The sequence below is a fragment of the Melanotaenia boesemani genome, chromosome 7, assembly GCF_017639745.1.
Source record: "Melanotaenia boesemani isolate fMelBoe1 chromosome 7, fMelBoe1.pri, whole genome shotgun sequence".
NCBI classification, from domain to species: domain Eukaryota; kingdom Metazoa; phylum Chordata; class Actinopteri; order Atheriniformes; family Melanotaeniidae; genus Melanotaenia; species Melanotaenia boesemani.
The window spans coordinates 464,036-482,237 of NC_055688.1; the positions used below are offsets into that span (position 1 = coordinate 464,036).

General features: G+C 44.7%; 2 protein-coding genes across 4 annotated transcripts in view; both read right to left on the minus strand.

Annotated features, from left to right (window-relative positions):
• Nucleotides 1-1,821, minus strand: part of abhd18 (abhydrolase domain containing 18) — a 59,070-nt gene extending 57,249 nt beyond the window's left edge. For all 3 annotated transcript variants that reach the window (XR_006011152.1, XM_041991242.1, XM_041991241.1), the window contains exon 1: nt 1,655-1,821. The gene's annotated coding sequence lies outside the window, so the exon portion shown is untranslated. The remainder of the gene's footprint in view (nt 1-1,654) is intronic.
• A 1,394-nt stretch (nt 1,822-3,215) lies between these two features.
• Nucleotides 3,216-11,476, minus strand: igbp1 (immunoglobulin (CD79A) binding protein 1). Its single transcript, XM_041991249.1, has 3 exons — nt 10,779-11,476; nt 9,339-9,674; nt 3,216-4,186 (listed from the first exon to the last, which is right to left on the minus strand). Exons 1-3 carry the CDS (start codon nt 11,247-11,249, stop codon nt 3,914-3,916), a joined length of 1,080 nt encoding a protein of 359 aa, XP_041847183.1. The 5' UTR covers nt 11,250-11,476; the 3' UTR covers nt 3,216-3,913.
• Between the last annotated feature and the right edge of the window lie 6,726 nt (nt 11,477-18,202).

The window sequence follows — 18,202 nt, forward strand, 5'->3', positions numbered from 1 at the left end:
AATAGCTACGACACAAAGCCTGTAAGTTAGCCCAAACACCAACAACCAATGCGCATGTAAAATATCTACTATTCACACCATGGTCTGGGTGAATACTCGATTCTGATTGGCTGGAGGGTGTCCATTAAAAAGTGATAATGGACACCTATGAAAGGAGGTTCCGGTCAAATAGACTTATTGCTGTAAATTATTGCGCTGACTAAACGATAGTTGGTAACCGTGGCAACAGAAACTCAGACACAGCTGTAGACGCGCCAGATCAGAGCAGCCTGCAGGCTTATCGAACATGAAGGAAACGATCTGTGGACTTTGACTGAAACAAAATGTGGCTTCATCCTCTGGACACACACCAACTGAAAGAGCTGCACCTGCCGTCTGAAATGTGTGTGTCACGTAACATAACAGCTGACCGACCGAGCTGCAGGTTCTGCGTCAGAGCAGGTTACCTTGGCAACGCGTCACAACGAAACAGTCCACTTAGCCGCTTCTTGTGAAAAACTTACGATTTTAACGGTCAAAAACAACATTAACGCATTATTAATTTAATTAATATTTTTTTCTTTCTTATTGGACCATGGTATAAGCAGGATAATGCCCTCCGAGATGTCCTTTATCATAAATTAATGGACTTCACGTCGGACGGTTCACGCCTCCACGTCGTCCATTAATTTATGATAATGGCCACCTTGTCAGGCATTATGCCTTACTTAATTGGCTAATGAGACTGTATATCACACCAGAGAAACTTAATAAATTCAGCAGGCTCATCCCAGATCTCCGTAACAGCCGTGGAGCAGATAAGGTACTCTGCTCCGTTTTCTATGGCTGTCCTAAAGTAAATGAATTCTGGGGAGAAGTTCAAGATACGCTACAGGTGATCCCATCAGTTAAAGTTAGTGCTAGAAGCAAAACTTTGTATATTGGGCCTATACCCTAAAAAAACAAGCATAGATTGCTATGAAAGAATCTTCATAAACCTAGGAATACTACAAGCAAGCGGTTGCTCCGTCATGGAAAGAAATCGGCAAACTGAGCATTTCAACATGGCTCAAAGAACTGTCCCTATGTTTCCCACTGGAAAATGACAGTGAAAGATGAGGAAGATGCTTTTAAAAGGGTGTGGGGCCATTTTAGTAACTATATTAGGAACAAAGCCTTGCCTCATTTACTGGGGGCACCTGAGATACCTGAGCCCGCCTGTACAGGTCCAGTCATGCTGTGTTTTAACAACACTCCTTTTTAGAGATCATGGACTGAAAAACTGCTTTTACCTCCATGTTGACTTGTCTGTTTGTTTTTACTTTGTACATAAACTCTGTAAAATTTCAATAAACATATTATCGAGAAAACTGGGCCGCACCATGTAAACACAGAATGACGTCATCCCAAACGCTGCCGGATCACGTGACTGTAGAACGACCTATCAGCCACCCTAACCCTAACCCGACCCCTCGGGTTCTAAGGAAGATCATAAAGAGCTGGGAATAATGGTGTACAGGAAGTGACGTCTCGGCTGACCATAAAACCGGAGCTGAACCGGCTATGAGTTATCAGAGTGACAGAAAGTTAGCAAGTTCAGCCCGATGGAGCTCCGGAGCTCCAGCCCGGAGGAGCTCCAGCCCGGAACACGCACACAAACACGCAGAAAGCCCACCTCAGAGCTCACACAGCGGACGGAGATCTTTGTCGGTTCTCTGTTTCAACCTTGAATCCGGAGAGGGTGATGAATCTAGCTAATTGAAAATGCGCATGCGCCAACGATTTACGGCACTTCACGACGCTGCCTTGTGCGTGAGATGTGACGTACGCTTTGATTGACAGCTGTAGTAAAATTTATTTGAACATTAAAAAAAAAGGAATAAATAAAGATCATTTACGGTTTGTTTGCGCTGTTTTCACAGAGTGGATCTTTGATAAATTATGTAAAAGAGATAAAATATAGTAGAACAAGTCGGCCTGAGACCAGGAAAGCCACCATGACCACAGAGGACCTCCCACCCACTTTACACCTGTCTCAGGTGTTACCTCCAGGGAGACGTTACAAAGTCCCACTGGCCTGGAAAAACGTCTACAAGAAATCCTTCATTCCCTCTGCCATTACTGTTCTGAATCATATTAAATAGACACAACTCATCTCACCTTTTTCTTTGTAAATTTAATGTTTTTTCTTTTTTAACGTGGATCTTTGAGCCTGTCAAAGAATTTCTGTGACTGCTTGGGACAGACAATAAAGTTCTATCTTCTTTTCTCCATAAATTCCAGGTTGTTAAAATTAAGTAATGAAAACATCATAATGTACTTGTGTAGTTTTCATTGTTTCTAGATTACACTGTTATTGTACTGGTCTGGACCACTGGAGACCAGACAGCTGAATACGGTACCTGGAAGCAAGTCTGACTCTCCTGATTTAAAAGTCTTTCCTTGTTTCTTTTTCTCTGTTGAGATGAATAACACTAAGTTATCCAGCAAGAATGAAATGCAAAATATCCTACTCGACCCGTATCTACAGTGGTGTCCATGAAGAGGTCGGTGGTCTGGCATTTTAGCAAACATCTACACCAGGTTCCTGCTGCAAAAAGAATAATTATTAAGATCAGCTTTTTTCAGTAAGATCAACTTGTAATCTCCATGAAAACGTGACCAGACAACATACTATTTACTTAAGCTCTACGAGCTCCTTCTAGCAAACTCAGGTTTCTAAACTCGTTCTTTTGAAGCATACATGCTCCAGAGTAAAGCCAACTACAGTAGTTTGACTTTGGTCTTCATTAAAGCCATTGCCAGGAAGTGATGAGAACACCTGCAGGCCTCCCAACCTGCTGCAACAACCAGGAGCTAAACGCTCATTTTTAGCTCATTCAGCTCATGGACATAAAAAAAAATTAATTTCTAATGTAAAAATGAAATAAAGTCAGGAATGTCTGCTCTCAACTTCCGTAGTTTCCATCTTTCTTGTTCTGAGGCTGATTGTTCAGCTCGATGACGATGCTCGTCCTCGTCACCACTGAGCTTCTCCTCCTCTGAGGAGAACAGGGGTCTCCTTCGGTTCTGGTTCCCTTTGTTCTGCAGAGAGAATCTGCATCTTCAGACCAGAAAACCCAGGGGATGGACTGGACTGAGGAGCAAAAACCAGGTTCCAGCATTAACCTGGAGATCAGTTCACCATCTTCTAGATTCCCACCCAGAACATCATGACTCAGAATCAGACACAGACCAACCGGAAACAGGTTTTTATTACCAGAGACAAAGACCAGAACACAGACCAGGACAAGCTCCAGAGACCTTGGCCAGTGAATCTGTCATGTTCTTTTCTAAAATCTAGATCAGGATCAGGAACTGGATCTTAATTCAAAATAAGATTTAGATCCATTCTGGAAACTGAAACAGGATTTAACAGAGACGTTTATACAGTTCAAATGGCACTGATCACATGACTCTGCAGATCAATAATCACTCAGCAGGTGTAGAACCTGAACGGGTGTAGAACCGGAACGGGTGTAGAACCAGAAGGGGTGTAGAACCGGAACGGGGGGATAGAACCAGAAGGGGTGTGGAACCAAAACAGGTGTAGAACCAGAACGGGTGTAGAACCAGAAGGGGTGTGGAACCAAAACGGGTGTGGAACCGGAACGTGTGTAGAACCGGAACAGGTGTAGAACCGGAACAGGTGTAGAACCGGAACAGGTGTAGAACCAGAACGGGTGTGGAACCAAAACAGGTGTAGAACCAGAACGGGTGTGGAACCAAAACAGGTGTAGAACCAGAACGGGTGTGGAACCAAAACAGGTGTAGAACCAGAACGGGTGTATGTGTGTTTTCCTGGTGTTTACATGAACAGGTTTCCAGTGTGAGAACACTTCCTGGTGTAGCAGAGTATAACACAGAGCCAGGCGTGTGCATGTGCACACGCGTGTTAGCCCATGTTCTGCCGGTTCCCGTACCCTCTCCTGTGACTGTCCTTCCACTCGTCCCAGTCTCTGGCTTTCTGCAGAGACTCCTGCTCATCGTTCTCAGCCCTTTGCTCCTTGTCTTCTTCTGCCCTCTCCTGTGCATCAGCGTCGTCCTCCACGGCGACCCGCCTGGGAACGCCCTGATCAGGTAGCGCTCCGTGTTTGGTGTGCTGCTCGTACCAGTCGTCCACTGTCATAGTGGGAAGGCTGGGATAACCGGCTCCGAACACCTGAGCCTGTGGACGACGAAAAGAGTTTCGTTACACATCCCAACACAACGTAAACACACCTGCAGAGTCTCTAAACCACGCATCAACTTCCTCTGCCCTTCACCTGACCTTTAGTGCACACGTACAGCTGTTTAAGTATGTGTTCTAAGTAGAGCTGGGGTTAACGGGTTAGCGCCATGATTAATTAACGGTGTTGATTTTCTTAATCATGCGTTAAGTTTTTTGTTTTTTTGCTGGCTGCTGGCTTTGATGACAGAAACATGGCGTCCATGTCTCCCTTCCCTGCTGCAGCGGTGCGTCTGACGTGATCGGGAGAGAGCGGGTTTATTAAAATAAAGAGACATTTTCTGTCTGGAACTTAAAAAAGAAGAATTGACGTCTCTTTGTCTAAACCCATGTAGATGGTAAGAGCCCGACATGACATATTTGTTACAGCTTCTGAGACATTTTGCTTTAATTTATGGTATAAACTTTGCTTAAAATCCTGTTGAACACAATCTGACACTTGTCTTCTGTCCTCTGATACCTGAAAGCAGAAATACATAATATTTTTTTATCACGCAGATCCCCCCCAAAAAATGTTAATTTTTTTGTTACATTTTGTTAAAGGGCCAACAAAAGACCTCATATTTAAAAAACTGGACTTTTCTTACCATTTTTTCATGGGTCGGGCCTTAATGGGTTAACTCTTAACTCCCGGTAGCGGAGGCTGCAGGTGCAGAGGTGAAGCTAAACAGTCAAGCTAAGAATGAAAGTTTAGAGAATTTAAATCCAGAAATCTGGATAATGAAGCAGTGAAGGTGCATGGATGGAAGTTATTGTGCATATTGTGAATATTTCTCTCTCCTCACCATCTAGAAGCTGTGAGATTCTCATCCTGCTTTCTGTCTGTTCACCTGATGCTGATATTCATCACATATTGTTCCTTCTGTGTTTAGAAGGAAGCAGCTTCACAGCTTTAAATCCATCCTGCTGACTTTTTACCTTTTAGTTAGTAAATCCTGAACATTTCATCCTTCTTTCTCATAAATATGTGGTTTTATATATGAAGAAATATTTTAACTGTTGCTGTTTAAAGAGAAAACTGCTGCTAAACCTGTTTATGTGTTTAGTGCAGGGGTCTGCAGCCTTTCCAATCCAAAGAGACATTTTTCCCTCAGACAGCTAAATAAAACTCCTTTAGAGACGCAGATGTTACCAGACTTTTCAAAAAGGAAACTTAATATATTTTAATGAAGAGCCACCAAAGGATGTTTGTTATTTTTAAAGAACCACATTTTCATTTCCATTTTTAAGGTTTTAAAATAAATAAAAACATAAAACCTTTATTAAAAAAAAGAGGATAAACAGACTTTCTTCTAAGGAATGTAGATATTTGTGTAAAATGATGTAAAAGTAAAAAAGTCCCTGGTTTCCAACCTAATGACAAGAAAGATTTAGAAAATATTTTAGCCACGTATTTAGAGACATTGTGGAAGGTCCAGAGTTGCAGGTTGGAGACCCCTGATGTTAGTAAAGCAAAATTTACTGTATTTTCCTTTTATAGCTGTAGGCCTTCTTTAAAGGAGGCGATTAATCACAATTAATCGCAACATGTCATGCGATTAAAAATTTTAATCGTTGCCCAGCACTAGTTCTAAGACACGATGTTCTCTAACTGAAGCAAATGGGGGAAAAGGGTCTCAATGAAATACAGAAATACACCATTGGGAGGCGCTAGTGAGCGAGATATGTAGTAACACGTTTCCTGTGGCATTTTCAACACTTTCCATTAAAACAAGCTTCCTTCTCCAAACCAACCTGGAAGCTTGTTGGGAGGAATGTGTGGTCATGAACAGTTTTCTGTGGATGCGGATACCCAAGTCATGAAAGGCGGGCTACCACCATGGTCTAATGAGGTGACCTCGCTGCAGGCCACCTGGTCTGCAACTCTTCAAATGTGAATATATGGAAGGGAGAAGGAGACGGGGCAACATCCAGATCAGCCAGACTCCAGCTCTCCCAAAGTGGTCGCTAAAGTGCTCCAAGAGATCTTGCAGATGGACTTAACATAAAGTTGGACCACTCACACCACACACTCAATCCCTGACCACCCAAAGACCGCGGTAAAGTCCGGGTGATAATCGTTAAACTGCACTATGATGGTGAGAGCCCGTGATAAAGACGATGTTCAACGGAAACTGGATCTCTATTTTCCCAGACGACTCATCCAGTGTTGCCAAAGCCAGGTCCGCATTCATCGAGGTACAGAATGCCCTACGAGGCCGGACAGGAATCCACTACGGTGTGCTCTACCCGGCCAGACTACAGATCAGAACTGGATCAGTACAAAGAACTTCTTGACCCCAAAAAGACCATGGAGGACGTTCATAACTCTCCTTCATCAGCAGAGTTGCAAAGCTAAGTGTATTTCTGTTAGCCTGTCCGTGGGTCTGAGGATTATCATTTACTCTTATATTCTAATCTTCCTGTGGCTACTACTCTCCCAGATGAAGTGTTTAACCTGTCCAGCATGGCGGCAGCAGGATGATGGTCTGGCCGTAGCTATGAGCAAAACAAACTAAGCTGGAGATTCCCACGTCTTCCTTCACTTTCTTTAAAGAGAGTTGTATTGTCACACAGGATTACAACATTTTAGTTACTGGACTTTTCCAGAATGATCCTTGAAAGATAGACTGATTGTCCAGAATGAGGAAATGGAGCAGCTTTTCTGTGGACTAATCCTTTGTTTTCACCTTGTCTGCAGAAAGTTTAAGGGGATTGCATCAGGATGGGCTGCTACATTATTTATCTTTGGAACCACATAGAACCCTGGAAACCCTGGTACTGTGGAATCCTTGAACCCTGGAAACCTGGAACCCAAGACACCTGGAAACCTTGAATCCTGGAACTCTGGATCCCTGGAAACCTTGGCTCTACACACATTCCAAATAGCCGTTTTGATCCAGAGTTGGGGATCCCACACTAAGACATCAGAAAAAAACAGATTTTTTTAAGGGGCTTAACAAAACTGCGATGAGGACAGAAACTATTCATCTGTAACTTTTTAAAAGTGAATAAAAGGATATTTTAATTAATTTAGATCCAATAAATACCCCAACATTCCAAAACCAGCAACAGATGGACTTTTTTAGACAATGGACCCAGTCAAACCGCATTGTTTACAGCGGGTCCGATCCCAATTTGGTCCCAGTTACCGTCATCATGGCGTTTACAGCTTGTCTATCCATCTGTGTGTGGGTATATCCTTCCTGAGCCGCCGCCTTACCGTGATGGAGGAGTTTGCGTGTCCTGATGATCCTAGCATCTATGTTGCCGGGTGCTTCATGCCCCTGGTAGGGTCATCCATGGCGAACAGGTGTATAAGGGTGGGACCAGACGAAGTGCGGCTCAAATTACCCCTACGATGATGACAAATCATGGACCCAGGTTTCCCTTGCCCGGACGTGGGTCACCGGGACCCCCTCTGGAGCCAGGACTGGAAGTGGGGCACAGAGGCGAGTGCTTGGTGGCCGGGCCTTTGCCCACGAGGCTTGGTCGCACTTAGCCCGAAAGGGTGACATGGGCCCCCACCTCCTGTGGGCTCACCACCTGCAGGAGGGGCCATAGGGTGCAGTGTGAGCTGGGCAGCTGCCAGAGGCGGGGACCCTGGCGGTCTGATTCTTGGCTGCAGAACCTAGCTCTAGGGACGTGGAATGTTACCTCTCTGGTGGGGAAGGAGCCTGAGCTGATGCACAAGGTCAACTAGTTCTGGCTAGATATAGTTGGACTCACCTCGACGCACGGCTTGGGCTCTGGAACCACTGTCCTTGAAAGGGGCTGGACTCTCTTCCATTCTGGAGTTGCTCCCGATGAGAGGCGCCGAGCAGGTGTGGGCATGCTCATTGCCCCCCGACTTGGCGCCTGTACATTGGGGTTTACCTTGGTGGACGAAAGGGTAGCTTCCCTCCGCTTTCAGGTGGGGGGACGGGTCCTGACTGTTCGTGCTTATGCACCAAAAAGCAGTTCAGAGTACCCACCCTTTTCGGAGTCCTTGGAGGGGTGTTGGAGAATGCCGGTTAGGCCTGACATGTTGTGAGGGTCTGCTGGGAACGTCTGGCGGAGTCCCCTGTCAGAAAGTGTTTCAACTACCATACTGGAAGCCTCGAGGTCAAGGTGGGAAACACCTCCGAAGGTGGTAGAGAATAACCGAGCTAAGATCCTGTGGGACTTCCAGATCCAGACTGACAAAATGGTAATGGCAAACATGGTCAAATGGTCAAACAGCAGAGGAAAGCCGTTGTGGTTGACATCGCAATACCAAGCGATTGCAACATCAGGAAAAAGGAACATGAGAAACTGGAGAAAGACCAAGTCCTGAAAGAAAAACTTGAGAAGGCCTGGAAAGTGAAGGCAACAGTGGTGCCCGTGGTCATTGGAGCACTCGGGGCAGTAACCCCCAAACTGGAAGAGTGGCTACAGCAGATCCCAGGACAAACCTCAGACATCTCGGTCCAGAAGAGTGCAGTCCTAGGAACAACCAAGATACTGCAGAACCCTAAAGCTCCCAGGCCTCTGGTAGAGGACCCGAGCTGGGATGGATGAGAGACCGCCCATGAAGGGCGAGGGGACAATTATTTCGATAGATAGATAGATAGATAGATAGATAGATAGATAGATAGATAGATAGATAGATAGATAGATAGATAGATAGATAGATAGATAGATAGATAGATAGAGACAGACAGAGTTTGATGGGAAACTCAAACACCCTTTTCTCAATATATTTTATATTTATTTTTACATTTATGTTTCTTCAACTTATTTCCTACCTAAATATATTAATCTATGGTCTTTTGTTTTTTTTAAATCAACCAAGTATTTCTTTTTTATTTTAATTCCTAACTGTATTTATTTCCATAATATTTCACTCCTCTTCATTTCCTCAAGCATATATATTTATGTAAATTTCTTTTTCCAGCTGTGGACCCATCCTCGGTGTCATATATGACAGACATTTATGGGAAACAAAGAAAATGTAAAGTGAAAGCTTCTTCTACATTCCCTACATGTACTACTTTTAAAATGTATTTTATGCATGTTTTGACCTGTTTTTTTGGTTTATAACAGATAATGTCAGCCCTCCATCACTAGGCGGATGCTGTGCCTCCAGCCTCACCTGAACAGCATCTCTGGTGAGGATGAAGGGCTTCATGGGCTGCCTGGCGGGCTGAGTGGGATGCTTGCTGGGCCCCTGCTTCAGAACATCCATGTTCCTGAGGATCTCCACCTCCTGGTCGATGCTCTCCACCTCCTCCAGACACACTGTGACCCATCTCCGCACGTTCAGGAGATAAAAATCTCTGCTGACTTCGTCGTCGGCCTGTCCGCTCTCCACCATTCTTCGTACGTCTGACAATCTGGCCTCCAGGTCCTTCCTCTGTCGATACCGCTCGATCTTAGACTGTCTCTTTGCTGCCATGGCAACCAGGTCTGATGGGCCTGCAGGGACAGACTGACACAGAAATCAGTGCGAGATAATGTAGGTTTTCTGTGGATTACTGATTGAACATGGAGGAAGAAACATGAACCAGAGACAGGCTAAACCTTTCAGGACCAGGCTGCTGAAAGCTACATTCATTTACATTTAATTTCTCCTTTATTTACTCTAATAAAGTCCTTGCTGAGATTACAAATCTCCTTTTCAAGGGTCATCTGGGCAAGAAAGCTGCACAACCACGAGTTTAATCTCTAACACACGGATGAAAAAGATCCAACAATAATTGTTAACATGGTTTTACATGAGAACTGCTTGGAGATGGATTCACTACCTGCTAAACTCACAGAACGAGTGCAGCACAATGAATGCAGAAGAAACAGCTCCATGACTCCAGAACTTATCTTCTTTATGGATTTTATCCTCAGAGCACCTGTAGATGACCCTTTTAGAACAGGAGAGTTTGGGATCTGATCAGGTTAACTGTGAAATGATCTGTCGGACGGCAATATGGTGCAGGCTTCTCATATATATATAGACGTGGACAAAGTTGTTGGTACCCTTTGCTTCCTCTGGTCCATGTTGAGTGTGGTACACACCATGTCACCAAACAGCACAGTGACCACCTGTAGCCTATATATAGGCCCACTGCCTGGTTACAAGCTAGTAGACACCTGTGATGCTACTATATATATTTTCTCAAAAGAGGAAATTACTTTTGGCTGTTTTCCTGAAGAAAATGTTTTCTATTGAAATTACTCTGCAAAACATGCCATAAGAAATAAATGCAACAGATTTTTTTAGTTGTTTATTTAATGAATAATGTAGCTTTACAGGAAGCTGGAACTAACCGGCTCTGTTAGTTCCAGCTTCAATGTGTGCAATAAGGTCATTTTGAAAAGGTTTTTAATAAACCCTGAACCGGTCCGGACCGCAACTAGTTCCAGTTTTTCCTTTTTTGACCCCCCACCTCTACCTGAAAGACCATTTAAATGTCTTTTTTGTTGTTGTTTTTAAAAAAATTACATTTTGGGAAATAATCGTGACTAACGTTTTTTCCAGGATCGTGCATCACGTGCAGACAGACAGATGCTGTGTTAGTGAGCGTGCAGGTGAACTCACCTGAGCTTTGGGACAGCCATGGTCAGAGGAGTCCTCGTCAGGTGTGTCTTCTCGGGCTGACTCTGGCAGGTGAACCTGTGCTATGCTGTAGTCGTTGCATCGCCTCAGGAAGTCCAGGAAGTAAACTCGGGCGGTCTGGACGATCTCCAGCCGCTTGTCCCGGCTGGTCTGCTTCATGTGCAGGGCTCCGAGAAGGGCGGGCAGCAGCAGGTACTTCAGGTCTGCGGTGGAGATCTCCTCCAGCTCCTCGTTGCGGCTGAACAGGTCGAGCTGAGCCACCATTCTGGACGCTTCTTCCAGCATGCTGATGGCGCGTTTAACCCGGACCTGGACGCTGCTGGAGCCCAGAGGCTCACTGGTACCGTCCACCTCTTCAAATATCTTCCAACCACGCTCCAGTAAGTCAGGTAACTTCCCAAGCTCTGCGTCTGAAGTTAGCGGCTGTGGCGCACCGTTGCAGCTCTCCGCCATCTTATGTTTTCTCGTCTTCTTCTCTTCTTTTTATTTATACGACAGCTGGCACGCGCCGTCCCCACCAGACTCTTCAGAGGGGATGAAACGACCCGCAGAACCGTAAAACCTAGCTGGATGGAGTTTTTATTTTCTTTTTTACTTCATGCCTCGGCTCTGTACCCACAATAAGCTAACAGACATTCGGAACTTCTCGGCTTCCGTATGTTAGTTGTGTGAGGGACGGGGCGCAGCTCACCAGCCAATCAAAAGCGCAGACTCTCACACACACACACACACACACACACACACACACACACACAATTATCCAATCTTCCAATTACAAGGAACCTTTTTTCTTTGAATACGAACGTTATTTAAAACAAATAAACAATAAAATGAATGTAATTCCCGAATTAATTTATGTTCGTCAGAAGGCACCTGTACGTATTGAGAAGAAATTTAACTGTCTTGACAGGATCTAATTTCATTTGGGATGACAAGCAGCCTCGGATTAGTGAGGCCTTTCTACAAAGACCCAACAAATCGAGAGGGCTTGTCCGAGCAGACTTCTTCATCGCGCTCCTGAGTGGGTAAAAATACAAGCATGTTATCTTCCTTTTTACTCATAGCTACTTCCCCTGTGTCATTGGTAATTCGTACATCACATATTAACCTGGTCATTACTCACACTTTTAAAATTTGGCCACAGTTTCGGACTGCAAAAAGCCTCTATGCTGGCACCCATTGGATATAACCACCTTTTCAGAAATCCTTGGAGTGAGAATTTGCCACATACACGGCAGCAAGACATAAGATTAATTTGGACTCATTTTGTGCAGGTTTAATCATAAAATATAGCATCCAGGAGTAGAAAAATGTAAAAGAAAAAAAAAGAGAAAAAAGGTTTACTAATAGGTCTTCAAAGTACCAACAGAAAATTAAAAAAAAAAACAGGAATCAACTCAGTTACACAAAGGAAGGGACACTGAGAAAAGACACATGAATTTGAATTTCACAATAATAATCATTTCTCCAGGTCTTGTCAAACTGGCTTTTGGCCTTTTTTGAGGCTTTTATTAACAGATGATCGAGGTGGTGAGACAGTATGAAAATGATTACAGCACATGGAAAGTGATGGATCTGCTGCTGCTGCTGGGTCTGAGACTGAGGTTCAGGACCACGTGGTTCAGGATGTTAATCTTTGTCCATACTGATGTTACCACGTTAAAATGGTGCTTTAGGTTCAATATGATTGTTATGCAATAAGACATTTGCTAGGATACACCAACAAACATGAGTCATGTTTTGTATTGTACCTCCTGTCTTACTTTGAGCAGGGTGATAGGACCTCTAAGAACATCCATCATTATTATGATGCAAAATTCAGTCTGTCTGCAACTTAATTCAGGCAAACTAACTTTTATAATAATAATTAGATGTTTTAATATGGAACATGAAATAACTTTTCATTCCAGAATTTACTAGGGCCCCACCCTGCAGTGGGCCCTGGGTAAATAGTAGAGTTTATGCCCTCAGTCCAACGGCACTGCATTTAGAGACAACACTGATTAATTACAATCAGAAATTCATCAAAGCTGTTACCGCTAATCATTGGACACGGAGGTGTCGCGGTGAAAACAGTTCAGCTTTGTATTGATATTTTATCCCTTTCCCAGTCAGGCAGTTCCACGTCAGACAGTTACTAGTCAAGCAGTTCACAGTCAGACAGATCCCAGTCAGGCAGTTCCCAGTCAGACAGTTCCCAGTCAGAGGTTCTAGTCAAGCAGTTCCCACTCAGACCATTCCCAGTCAGACAGTTCCCAGTCAGGCAGTTCCCAGTCAGAGGTTCTAGTCAAGCAGTTCACAGTCAGACAGTTCCCTGTCAGACAGATCCCAGTCAAGCAGTTCCCGCTCAGACAGTTACTAGTCAAGCAGTTCACAGTCAGACAGATCCCAGTCAGGCAGATCCCAGTCAGAGGTTCTAGTCAAGCAGTTCACAGTCAGACAGTTCCCTGTCAGACAGATCCCAGTCAAGCAGTTCCCGCTCAGACAGTTACTAGTCAAGCAGTTCACAGTCAGACAGATCCCAGTCAGGCAGTTCCCAGTCAGACAGTTCCCAGTCAGAGGTTCTAGTCAAGCAGTTCCCACTCAGACCATTCCCAGTCAGACAGTTCCCAGTCAGGCAGTTCCCAGTCAGACAGTTCCCAGTCAGAGGTTCTAGTTAAGCAGTTCCCACTCAGACCATTCCCAGTCAGACAGTTCCCAGTCAGGCAGTTCCTAGTCAAGCAGTTCCCACTCAGACAGTTCCCTGTCAGACAGATCCAAGTCAAGCAGTTTCCGCTCAGACAGTTCCCAGTCAGACAGTTCCTAGTCAAGCAGTTCCCAGTCATGCAGTTCCCAGTCAGACAGTTCCTAGTCAAGTAGTTCCGACTCAGATAGTTCCCACTCAGGCAGTTTCCAGTCAGACAGATCCTAGTCAGACAGTTCCTAGTCAAGCAGTTCCCACTCAGACAGTTCCCAGTCAGAGGTCCTAGTCAAGCCGTTCCCACTCAGACCGTTCCCAGTCAGACAGTTCCCAGTCAGGCAGTTCCGCGTCAGACAGAGCCCAGTCAGACACTTCCCATACAGGCAGTTCTCAGTCAGACAGTTCCCAGTCAGGCAGTTCCGCGTCAGACAGATCCCAGTCAGACACTTCCCATACAGGCAGTTCTCAGTCAGACAGTTCCTAGTCAAGCAGTTCCCACTCAGACAGTTCCCAGTCAGAGGTCCTAGTCAAGTAGTTCCCAGTCAGACAGTACTCAGTCAGACAGTTCCTAGTCAAGCAGTTCCCAGTCAGAGGTCCTAGTCAAGCAGTTTTCAGTCAGACAGTTCCCAGTCATGCAGTTCCCAGTCAGACAGTTCTCAGTCAGACAGTTCCTAGTCAAGTAGTTCCGACTCAGATAGTTCCCACTCAGGCAGTTTCCAGTCAGACAGATCCTAGTCAGACAGTTCCTAGTCAAGCAGTTCCCACTCAGACAGTTCCCAGTCAGAGGTCCTAGTCAAGCAGTTTTCGGTCAGACAGTTCCCAGTCATGCAGTTCCCAGTCAGACAGTTCTCAGTCAGACAGTTCCTAGTCAAGCAGTTCCCACTCAGACAGTTCCCAGTCAGAGGTCCCAGTCAAGCAGTTCCCAGTCAGACAGTACTCAGTCAGACAGTTCCTAGTCAAGCAGTTCCCAGTCAGAGGTCCTAGTCAAGCAGTTTTCAGTCAGACAGTTCCCAGTCATGCAGTTCCCAGTCAGACAGTTCTCAGTCAGACAGTTCCTAGTCAAGTAGTTCCGACTCAGATAGTTCCCACTCAGGCAGTTTCCAGTCAGACAGATCCTAGTCAGACAGTTCCTAGTCAAGCAGTTCCCACTCAGACAGTTCCCAGTCAGAGGTCCTAGTCAAGCAGTTTTCGGTCAGACAGTTCCCAGTCATGCAGTTCCCAGTCAGACAGTTCTCAGTCAGACAGTTCCTAGTCAAGCAGTTCCCACTCAGACAGTTCCCAGTCAGAGGTCCCAGTCAAGCAGTTCCCAGTCAGACAGATCCCAGTCAAGCAGTTCCCACTCAGACAGATCCTAGTCAAGCAGTTCACAGTCAGACAGATCCCAATCAGACAGTTCCCACTGGGACAGATCCCAGTCAGGCAGTTCCCAGTCAGACACTTCCCAGTCAGGCAGCTCTCAGTCACAGTTCCTAGTCAAGCAGTTCCCACTCAGACAGTTCCCAGTCAGAGGTCCTAGTCAAGCAGTTCACAGTCAGGCAGTTCTCCATCAGACAGATCCCAGTCAGAGTTCCCAGTCAGACAGTTCCTAGTCAAGCAGTTCCCACTCAGACAGTTCTCACTCAGACAGTTCCCAGTCAGACAGTTCCTAGTCAAGCAGTTCCCAGTCAGACAGTTCCTAGTCAAGCAGTTCCCAGTCAGGCAGTTCCCAGTCAGACAGATCCTAGTCAGACAGTTCCCAGTCAAGCAGTTCCCACTCAGACAGTTCCTAGTCCGGCAGTTCCCACTCAGACAGATCCCAGTCAGGAATTTCCGCGTCAGACAGTTACTAGTCAAGCAGTCCGAAGTCAGGCAGTTCCTAGTCAAGCAGTTCCCAGTCAGGCAGTTCCCAGTCAGACAGATCCTAGTCAGACAGTTCCCAGTCAAGCAGTTCCCACTCAGACAGTTCCTAGTCCGGCAGTTCCCACTCAGACAGATCCCAGTCAGGAATTTCCGCGTCAGACAGTTACTAGTCAAGCAGTCCGAAGTCAGGCAGTTCCCAGTCAGGCAGTTCTCAGTCAGTAAGTTCCTAGTCAGGCAGTTCCCACTCAGACAGATCCCTGTCAGGCAGTTCCCACTCAGACAGATCCCAGTCAGGAATTTCCGCGTCAGACAGTTACTAGTCAAGCAGTCCGAAGTCAGGCAGTTCCCAGTCAGGCAGTTCTCAGTCAGTAAGTTCCTAGTCAGGCAGTTCCCACTCAGACAGATCCCAGTAAGGCAGTTCTCAGTCAGACAGTTCCTAGTCAAGCAGTTCCCAGTCAGGCAGTTCCCACTCAGACAGATCCCTGTCAGGCAGTTCCCAGTCAGACACTTTCCATACAGGCAGTTCTCAGTCAGACAGTTAATAGTCAAGCAGTTTCCACTCAGACAGTTCCCAGTCAGAGGTCCTTGTCAAGCAGTTCTCAGTCAGACAGTTCCTAGTCAAGCAGTTCCCAGTCAGGCAGTTCCCAGTCAGAGTTCCTAGTCAAGCAGTTCCCACTCAGACTGTTCCCAGTCAGGCTGATCCCAGTCACACAGTTCCTAGTCATGCAAATCCCACTCAGACAGTTCCTAGTCGGACAGTTTTCAGTCAGATAATTCCCAGTCAGACCGTTCCTAGTCAAGCAGTTCCCACTCAGACAGTTCTCGGTCAGACAGTTCCCTGTCAGACAGCAGCTTCAATACAAAACATGACAGTGACAGTGTAAATTTTAACATATGATTCTAAACATATTTGTTGGAGCAGATTTCCATCACTTATAATAATGTCTTTCTGTGAATAGAATTAAATATGAATAAAGGTCGAATATCTAAAGTCTCTTTAAAGCAAAACCATGGCGTTTTTCAGTTCCAACAGCGGCGCGCTTAAAAAACCAACTGTGCGCATGAAAACAAAGCACGCGCAAGGCGATCATCGCGCGCAAGTACGTGATATGAGTGAGTAAATTAGTACCCGCGAGTTAAAACACACGTCGCGAGGAGGCGTTTCTGCATTGCGAGGGAATAAAACAGTATTTGCAAGCTGAGAATCACCCTCGTGAGAGCTCATCAATCCACCGTGTTCACACATGTGGACCAATGTCCTCGCAGCAGCGACCCGCCCGCCCTCAGGTCTGTCACTGCACGCTTGGCTAAACATAGAGTGCCTCTAGAGAGAGAGTGGCGCCACCGGAAGCTCAAAGCGCTTGCCGATCACGTGGTCCATGTAGCCTCCAAAAGTTCCAGGAAGTGCTTGGCGGCCAATACAAAATAATAAGAAAACTACGATAATTGGTAAATAATGATCAATGAAGGCTTTGCTTTGCAATATTTTTATAGTTGTGTTCATTGGTATGAATCATGTTAAGTTTACTAAACCTGTATGACATCAACAGCAATGTAAATCGTAATATTTTCTGTTTTTTTAACTTTATTTTTCAGACTTGACTGAGGCATACCAACAGGTGACGACAATGATTTACCAAGTGACTACACAGTAAATCTAGGCTCACAGCATAATGATAACTGTTCTTACAAGAAATCTATATCCAATAAATAAAATTTAGATCCCAATTCATTTCAAATAAATGGGTTATCTATTCTTACTTATTAGTATCTACTTGTGTGAATTGCTTTTAAGTCTTAAGACTTATTTTGACTGAGGCAGACTGATAACTACACAAGTCTGGACTCACAATATAATGTGTTCTTACAGAAAATCCATGGCAAATAAATAAAATTTTGATTTCAATTCATGGAAAATACATGGCTTTCTATCACTATTTGTTAACTATCCCAAGACTTACTCCCTACATATACATAATAAATCAAACACCCTTTGTTTTCCGAATGCTTTTAATACCTAAAAGAATTCCTTTACAATAGCATAAAAATCCACTAGATCAGCATGTTTAGCCATTTCTTTTCTCTGCTATCCTTGAATACAGTCTTCACCATGGTATGCTGTGCTGCATGGGGATGCTCCAATCGCTCAGAGAAAGGCGTGCGTATGTATGGCTTCCCCAAAGACAGGGACAGAAGGAAAATATGGATGGCCAAAGTCAGCAGGATACATTTGACCACCATCAGGGACTGTAAAAACAAAAAAATATGTGAGGTAATCATATTAAAACAAAGCATTTACACATTTTCAAAGACCATATCATTGGGAAGTTTATTTTTAAATTAAACACATCACAGGGAGATTTATATGGTTGAGGTTGCAGAATGTAGAAAAAAAAGACAGGAAACAACACTTAAAAGTGGCCAAACCAGGAAGGTTTAGAAGAACAGTATCCTAGTTAACGTCAGGCAACCCCAGAACTGCTGAAAGTTCTTCAGGACAATGCTGCATGAGGGAAGAGTGATATACTCCCTTAAGCATCTCTCTGCTTCTCTGCTCTCATCCTGCACACTGAGTGCTGAGTGCTGTCTAGTGCAGCAAATGCATTCAAGTACAATCAGCCACTTATTTTGTATATGTATATTTTGTTAAGTTCTTAAGGTTAACATGTTTGTTACATTTAACAGGTTAGGTTTTATAGTTGCAAAGATTGTAAACATATATACTAAGAGTATTGTGCTATCTAATACTGTGTATTCATCTTCATATCTTTGTCCATAATTCCACAGCCTTATAAATACATTAAAATTAAATAAAAATGTAACTACAATCGCTCTCCCTACACATTAACCTCGCTATCAACGGCGTTGGATCAATTTATATTGACGA